This window comes from Echinops telfairi, unplaced genomic scaffold, assembly GCF_000313985.2.
Source record: "Echinops telfairi isolate 266 unplaced genomic scaffold, ASM31398v2 ScPeMD7_3;HRSCAF=10, whole genome shotgun sequence".
Taxonomy (NCBI): Eukaryota; Metazoa; Chordata; class Mammalia; order Afrosoricida; family Tenrecidae; genus Echinops; species Echinops telfairi.
This window is the reverse complement of record NW_022103899.1, coordinates 63,748,114-63,756,648: the sequence shown is the minus strand read 5'-3', so window position 1 is coordinate 63,756,648 and position 8,535 is coordinate 63,748,114. Positions and strand designations below refer to the sequence as shown.

The window sequence follows — 8,535 nt, the reverse complement described above, 5'->3', positions numbered from 1 at the left end:
TGCTCCTCAGGGTGTCTGCCACCCACAGAGTCGCATGAAGGTTGGGGCTGAGGAGCAAGAGAGCAGAAATCCCCCAAGGAGCCTAGTACACAGGCCAGGCTGCTCCCAGTGACCCTGGCCCCCGACCTCTGGGGCCGGAAGCCTGCTGCGACCTCCTGCTAGGGTGGACAGAAATCACCATCAATGTCCAGAGAGGAAGCACGCAGGACCAGACACGGAGACCCTCTACTGGCCAGGGATTCTGACCAGCGTGATCCAAGGGCCTGCTTGGTCCTTGGATCTCCTAAAGGAAGCCAGGTGACCTTGAGATTGATGCAGGACAGTGTGTCACCCCGAGTGCCCAAGTGTATCCTGGGGCTGCTCCTCCCTGACCACGCCGTGCGTGTGTGTGTGTGTGTGTGTGTGTATGTGTGTGTGTGCGCGCGCGCGCATGTGGGTGTGAGTGTGGTGGGAGGTGCAGTGGGGAAGAGCACACAGCCGAGTCACGTGGACAAATCACTGCATGTGCAGTGGCTTCTCCACCCATGAGGACACACACCATCTCCTGGAGCTCATGGAAGAGGGTCCCAGCTTATCCCCAACCCCTTCCCAGCACGGGACTTCCCACAGAACCCATGCCCCTCAGAGGCTGAGCACTTGCCTGCCGTCTCTGAATGCTGAGGGGAAAGTGCACCCCTTCCCCGTGGTGAGGGCGGCGGGAGAGAGGAGAGCTGGCCACTCAGGAAACACTAGGCGAGCTTTGACTGGTTGGGTTTTTAAACCAGGTTCCAAATCCCAACAGTCCAGCAAATAAACGAATCTCGGTCCCTAGCCCCATCTTCTGAAGCTCCCTCCTTCCAACACCTGTCTCAGCACATCTTCTTTCCCTGGCTCCCGCCTCCTCATGAAACCCAAACAGCAGGCAGAGGACTTCTGCGCTTTAAACCTGGCAGGTAACTAGAGGGTTGCTCTCTCCTGCTGCTCCCAAGAGCCCAGCGTCTGGTCTCTGGAAGCAGGACCAGTCTGACACCCAAGGGCTAGCTCCGATTCTCCCCGCAGCTGCCCTCCAGCCCCTGCTCGGTGATGTTTTGCAGACACCCAGCTCCCACCCACAGAGGGATGAGGGGAGAGAACCTCACCAAGGTCAACGCCTTCCTCCTGGTGGGCTTCCCCACGGCTCCCCGGCTGCAGTTTGTCCTCTTCCTGGCCTTCCTGCTCACCTACCTCTTCGTCCTGGTGGAGAACCTGGCCATCATCCTCACCGTGTGGCGCAGCGCCTCCCTGCACAGGCCCATGTACTGCTTCCTGGGCTCCCTGTCGGCCCTGGAGGTCTGGTACGTGTCCGACATCATCCCCAAGATGCTGGACGGCTTCCTGCTGCAGCGCAAGCGCATCTCCTTCGTGGGGTGCATGGCCCAGCTCTACTTCTTCAGCTCCCTGGTGTGCACCGAGTGTGTGCTCCTGGCCTCCATGGCCTACGACCGCTACGTGGCCGTCTGCCACCCCCTGCGCTACCAGGTCATCATGACCACGGGGCTCTGCGTGCAGCTGGTGGCCTTCTCCGTGGTGAGCGGCTTCGGCGTCTCCGTGATCAAGGTCTACTTCATCTCCAGCGCCAAGTTCTGCGGCTCCAACGTTTTGAACCACTTCTTCTGTGACATTTCCCCCATCCTCAAACTGGCCTGCACCGACTTCTCCACAGCCGAGCTGGTGGACTTCGTCCTGGCCTTCATCATCCTGGTCTTCCCGCTGCTGGCCACGGTTCTGTCCTACGCACACATCACGCTGGCCGTGCTGCGCATCCCTGCGGGCACCGGCCGCTGGAGGGCCTTCTCCACCTGCGCCTCCCACCTCAGTGTGGTCACCATCTTCTACACGGCCATGATCTTCATGTATGTCCGGCCCCAGGCCATCGACTCCCGGAGCTCCAACAAGCTCATCTCCGCAGTGTACACCGTCCTCACGCCCATCGTGAACCCGCTCATCTACTGCCTGCGGAACACGGAGTTTAAGGACGCCTTGAAGAAGGCCCTGGGTCTTGGTCACGTGCCACCGTAGGACAATTGAATGTTCCAGGGCTGCCTTTGGGGTGTCGATCAATGAACACCTCAAGCTTTGCACTTCATCTGGATGTGTCCCCACAAAAGGGTCCCCCTCCTGCAGCCAGCACCCAGGTCGTGAGTCAGCTCCCTTTCCCTGATCCCGCCCACCTGTTACCCCTGCCCACATGCTCACCCTGGGTCTGTGCTCTGGGGGTCTCATCAATGGATTCAGACACTATCTCTGCTTCCTTCTCTCAACTCCATGCTTCAGTGAATTGTTTAGGATTTGACACAAAGCAATCGCTCTTGTATTCTTATGGCCACCTAATAGTCCAGCGTATAGACCAGCGGTTCTCAACCTGTGGGCTGCGACCCCTTTGGGGGTCAAACAACCCTTCCATAGGGGTCACCAATTCATCACAGTAGCAAAATGACAGTGATGAAGTAGCAACGAAAATAATGTTATGGTTGGGGGTCACCACAACCTGAGGAACTGTATGAAAGGGTTGTGGCATGAGGAATGTTGAGGACCCCTGGTCTAGATGTATCTCCATGCATTGATGTGCCTGGTCCTCCACCAGCCGCGTCATCCGTGTTGGATTCAACCGTCTTCCCCCATGTGGTTTCCACCGGTCATCGCGTTCTGGAGGCAGATGGCCAGGTCTTCGCGTCCGGAGTCTTGGATGGGAAGCTGCCGAGCGCTGTGTTCAGCATCACTGCAGCGAAGCAACCTCTGGGTCAGGTGCCCCTTAGTCCTCAAAGGGTTTGCTCTTCTAATACAGGAAAGAGGTATTTTGTGGGGACTTTAGATTTGGCCTCTGTAATACGTTCTGTGTACAAGTCCTTGGTTAGCTGTGGTCACTGAAGTAATTATCTACACACATAGCCACGGACAGATGGGGGTGTCCACCCGAGGTGCGTCGGATGAGAATGAAACCTGAGTTCCCTGGAATGTTGTCTGCTGTCAGGAGGTGCCCGAGCCCGCTCCGACCCACAGTGAGCCCGCGCAAACCAGCACCGAGCCCGCGGGTCCTGCCTCTCCACACGGCTGCTCCTGTGCTCGAGCCCCTGGCTGCAGCGCTGTGTCTGTCCGAGGGCCTCCCCCTTCTTAATGGCTGCCCCTCATTTTACCAAGCACCATGTCCTTCTCCAGGGACTGGTCTCTCCTGACAGCACGTCCAAAGTACGAGACGGAGTCTTGCCATCCTGGCTTCTCTTATTTATTTAAGGATATTATTTTAACAGTGACAAAACCTTTTTTACAGAATCAGTATGAAGCAGTAGTTGACATCTCCGTAATTATCAGAATTATTTATGCTTGAGGTCTAGGCTAAGGGGGTCTGAAGTCCACAAGGTCTTGCACGGTTGTTAGCTCAGAAATCATTCTGAGGAAGCCCACCCGGGGGATGTGGATGTCTGCTGTGCTTAGCGCTCACGACATGGTCCGGTCCCTCTCTGTCTCTATGCACTCTTTGGCTTGAAGCGAATCGGCAGTGTTCAAGAAATGCCTTCCAGCTCCTGCCCTTTGCTACTTCTGCAACATTCTGCTCCAACCGCTTCCATTTCAACGTGGTCTGTTCTTTTCTAAGTGGCTCCCCCGGAGGTTTCCGACTACCGCTGAGGTCTGAGCTGAACAGGCTTTTATGGCTCTGTCCCTACTGGAATAGGCTGCATCCAAGACCGAGCGTGGTTTACAGGTCAGGATGGCATCTGTTTCCCAGCAGAGGAAACCATTGGAACGGCAGTGTTTATGCCCTGGACTCTTGGGTCATCAGCCTGCCTCATCCCGAGTCATTCTGACTCAGGTTTAAAGGAAAGGGCTAGTAACCTGGGGCTCAGCGAACCCCCCACACTGCACACCATCCCTGGGCGCCACCATCTCGCCCTCCTGGCTTCTAAGGCGGCTGTGCTTGGTGGACTTCTCCCGAGACACATCTGTGAGTCCTTCTGCCAGTCCGTGGTACTTTCAATATTCTCCTCCAACACCGTCATCCAAGTGCGCCCATTTGTTAGATTTCTCCTTGGGAAACACCTCGGCTCTTGACTGCACATGAGAAAGAATTCACGCCAAGACCTGGCTTGTGATCCAAGTGGCTTTTTATAAAAGACAAAAGTTTCGGGCGCGACAGTCAATGAACCTAGGCCCCTTTGGGGCACTGCACACCCACACGTGGCAGCCTGAGGCCAGAGAGAGACAGAGACAGAGGCCGCAGCACCGCCAAGCAGAAGGCAGAGACACAGCCGAAGGGAAGGGGCCGCGGTCTCCAGGTTGCAGCTCGGAGGACTTTCTGCTGGGAGGCGTGGTTGTGGGTGCTCGTTGATCCCATTGGCTGAATTAAGCCCACCTGGCTTGGGCTTGACTTGTGCATGCCCGAGCTGGCATCGCTTCCAACCTCCTGCAGGGGGACCCTGGGCACAGAGAGGAACAACCCCCTTCCTGCTACGGAACACGTTCTTTCCCCATCTTCCGTATTCAGTGTCCAGCTTTCATGGAAGTTGAAGATGCTACCACTGCACCATACATGTGCCCTCGTTTATGAAGGAGCACACAACAATGATTTCACGTCATTTTCTAAGTCCTTTTGCTCGTAGAGAACGCGTGAGGGAGGCGAGTACGGTCCGTTTTAGTAGAAGGTACCTGCGTGGCTTCCAGAGCAGGTGTGCTTCTTTCCACTCTCGTGGCAATGCAAGAGAATCCCAGCGGCCGGTGACCTCGCGCTTCCACCCGTTTTCCCCAGTCATGCTACTGGCGTTGTAGGGAGCCTGTGCCGGCCGTGTGCCTTCTCCTGAGGGTGAGTGAGGCCAAGGAGCTTTTAACATGTGGCGTGGGGACTGTCCACGTGCACAACATCTTCTTCCTGAAGTGCCCGTGCGTGGGTCAGGTACGGTGGGGGGCATTAGGAACAGCCTGACCCGCCCTTATCAGATGGAGAGGGCTAGATTCAAAAGGGCTCCAGGACAAAGGAGCCATCTCCTCAGTGTCAGGCGGAATGAATAAGGCACCACCCTACCTTGGAATTTCATGGATAGAGGCAGCTTAAGCCCCCGCAACTGCAGCTTCTGCCCCCTCCCTTCTTGTTTACCCTCCTGACCAGTTTACAAACGTGCTCTCTGCCACAGATAGATGCGACTTCTCAGGGCCCCCCACTGGGGCCCCCCCGTGAAGCTCACCCAGGAGTTCAGGGCTCCTGTGTCTCTCTGCTCTCCCCTCCCTCCCGGGCAGCAGGACTTCCCCGACTCCTTGCTGGAGCCCTTGAATCAATCTCACCAAAGAGCCCGTAGAGCAGCCTCTTCTTTTTCTCGGCCCCTCCACTTTACCAAGAATGATGTCCTTCGTCAAGGACTGCTCCCTGCTGACCGCAGAGTCTCGCCATCCCTGCCTGTGAGGCGCTCGGGCTGTAGTTCCCTCGGGACAGACTGGCGTGCCCTCCCGGAGGCCCACAGGACCTTCAAGAGTCCGCGTCCGCACCATCATTCAAAGGCACCAACTCTTCTTAGCCCTCGTCCATCTTTCACATGCACATGAACGTGGCTTGGGTCGGGGGTACCTCCGTCCTCGGTGACCTCTTGGCTCTTTTGACGCTTTAAAGAGGTCTTTGAGGGAGACTTCAGAGGCAGCGGTTTCCCTAGATTCTGGACACGAGTCCTTTGTTGGTCCTCTTCAGCCCCAGGTGCGACTCACCTCTGCAGTCTCTCACTAGTGTCTGTTGACGGGCCTCGCTCCTTCCTTCAGTGCTGTCCAATCTGCCTGCTTTCTTCCGTTGATGGGTGGTGATATAGTTTATTAGGGCAGCCTGGCCGATAAATACAAGTAGGATTAACTGAAGGGCGGAGAGAGAGTGGCTCGGTGAGCCTCGTCTTTCTTGTCTCTTGCTCTTTGATCATCGGACCAGTGTGCGGCTGCCTTGCTTGTTCTTTGCCTCAATTTATAGGCTACACTACCTGTGGGATGCCTAGCCTGTGGACTGTGTCGCTGTAAGTTGAGGTCCCTTTAAGACTTCTCTGGAGCTGGGGACTGGCAGTTGGGGCAGGTGGTTAGTTGACAGTTGGTGATCTGCCTTGTGATTGGCTGCTGTGCTGAGATAGCCTCGCTCGCTCTATAAATAGAGGGAGGTCTGGCAGCAAAGAGACAAGTACTGCTAGTCTTTCACAACTCTGAGCCATTTGTAGTGCTTATAATTTAACTGTTCATTTCTTATATATTTATCTGTATATGATTTAACAGTTCATTTCATGTTATATATCTAATCTTTATAAATAAATATATTTAATTGTCAGCAATTTGGTCTTATCTCTCTAGAGAACCCTGTCTAACACAGGTGGCTTACCGTTTTTCCTACTTAAGAAACATGTGCCTGTCCCAAGGTTGAGAAAAGATGTCCCTTGGTTTCATTCTAGACGTTTTATTGTTTTATCTTTGGACGTATTCTCAGGAGAGACTCAAACTAAAAATAAATAAAATTGGCTTCCATGGAGTAGATGCTGACTCCTCTCCTAGTGACCTAAGTCCCTGGAAAAGGACGTCGTGTTGGTAAACTAGAGGGTCTGTGTGGTGGGCTGCCACAGTGCCTGCCACAACTGACTGAACCCCAGCCGCGAGCGGGTGAGGGCACAGGGAGGGGCAGTGTTTCAATGCTGTACTGGGGGGGCAGGGGGAGGTGCCCTGACTCAGCAACAGCAGCTCAGCGAGGACACACTCGTGAGTGTGCGACTGGCTAGTGGACGCGGAGCCAGCTGGGTGGACGCACCAGACTCCGTTTCCTCAAGCTAACGCTGCACTGTGTCCTGTGAGATGTTACCTCTGGTGGAGCTGGGGTGCGGGTCCACAGAACGGCCCAGGTGTGTCTTGGTAACTTCTTGTAAGCTTACAGTTCTTTCCAAGTGAACTATATTGAAAATAATTGTGTTCCATAATCCAACAAAAAAGAAGCATAACGGGGAGAAGAAAGAGATACCACTTTGTGGTAGTTACACAATCTCCTATCAACGTGATAAATAAGAATGCAGGGGTGGAGTCTAGCCTGCCAGCAGGTCACAGCCTTCTGATGCCTCTCTTCCTCCCTGGCGGTGGGATACACACTCTCCTTCACAGTCCTGTTGACGAGCCACATGGAGCCAGAGCCCTTTGGATCCACAGGACTTTCCACCCACCGGCCTGTGATCTTCCTGCATTCGACATTTGCATGTGCTGCATGAGTTTGAAAAGGAATTCATGGGTTAATATCAGACTTGTGGGCTAATCTCGAACTTATGGACTTGATCCGGACCAGGCTGGGGTGTTTTATTGATGCATAATTACTTCTTGATATAAAGCTCTCTCGTACACACATAGGACTGTCCCTGGATTGGCTTCTCTAGTCAACTGGCCAACACACATTTATATTCGAATTTCAAAATAAAAAACTCCAAATGCTTCTAAGGAGCATCTGGCTGCGTTTCCTCCAAGATCTGTCTGTCCTAGAAGTGCACGGTGCTTTCAGTCGTCCTCGCTTGCACCGCACTTCTGTCGTTGGCTCTCCTCAGCGCCTCCTGACTCTGTGCCCCCTGTCACAGGCAGGGAGGCCACTGCAACCACCACGGCTTGGCTCAGGTGCACCTTGGTTCTCAAAGCGGCCACCTTTGCTCCTTAGGTCTGTGCAACTTCAAGCTCATCTCTGCTCATCATGGAGTCTCTCGGTTCAGCTGTGAGGACTTCCGTTTCTTTCGATTCCACCGTCATTCACACTGAAAGCTGAGTCTTCATTCTCCATCAATAATTACTTCAAGTTCTCAAGCAGGGCGGTGCCCTTGGTATGTCCCCGTCTGTTAACCTACCAACACTTAGGGTCATTTGTTCAGCTTACAGGTCGGTAACTTCTTCTAAGTGTGGTAGAAGCATAGAACCCGGACATATACTTTTTCGGATTTTAAACTGAGCAGCATCACCTTGTTCTGTTTAAATGACCGGCTCTTGGCCCACGTGCAGGGTCTGCATGAGCACACTGAGGTGTCCCGGAAGACCACTCTCTGCAACGTTACCCACAATCTGTCATGACCCACACAAGAGACACAGGGAAACCTCTCTCTGGGGTTCTCTGCTGTGTGTGTCTGTGCATGTGTCTCTCTCTCTGTGTCTGTCTGTCGATGTGCCTGTGTGTGTTTATGTATGCGTCTGTGTCTGAGTGTGCCTGTGTCTATGTCTCTGTGTACGTGTGTCTGTGAGTGTATACATGTATGTATGTATGTCTGCGCCACTCTTTGTGTTTGTGTCTGTCTTTGTGTGGATGTCTGCCTATGTGTGTGTGTGCGTGTGTCTGTGTATCTGTGTGTGTGCCTGTGTCTCTGTATGTCTGTATCTGTGTGTCTACATGTCTGTGTGTCCCTGTGTGTGCCTGTGTCTATGTATGTCTGTGGGTATCTGTGTGTGTCTACATGTCTGTCTGTGTGGGGGGGAGTGTCTGTGTGTGCCTGTGTCTTTGTGTGTATGTCTGTGTGTATATGTCTGTGTGTATCTGTGTGCCTGTGTCTGTGTGTG

General features: G+C 53.9%; 1 protein-coding gene across 1 annotated transcript; it reads left to right on the top strand.

Moving 5' to 3' along the window:
• The first annotated feature begins 1,098 nt into the window (after positions 1-1,098).
• On the top strand, positions 1,099-2,037 carry LOC101641293 (olfactory receptor 6B2-like). The gene has a single exon (XM_004701878.3). It carries the CDS (start codon positions 1,099-1,101, stop codon positions 2,035-2,037), a length of 939 nt encoding a protein of 312 aa, XP_004701935.3.
• Positions 2,038-8,535: the final 6,498 nt, after the last annotated feature.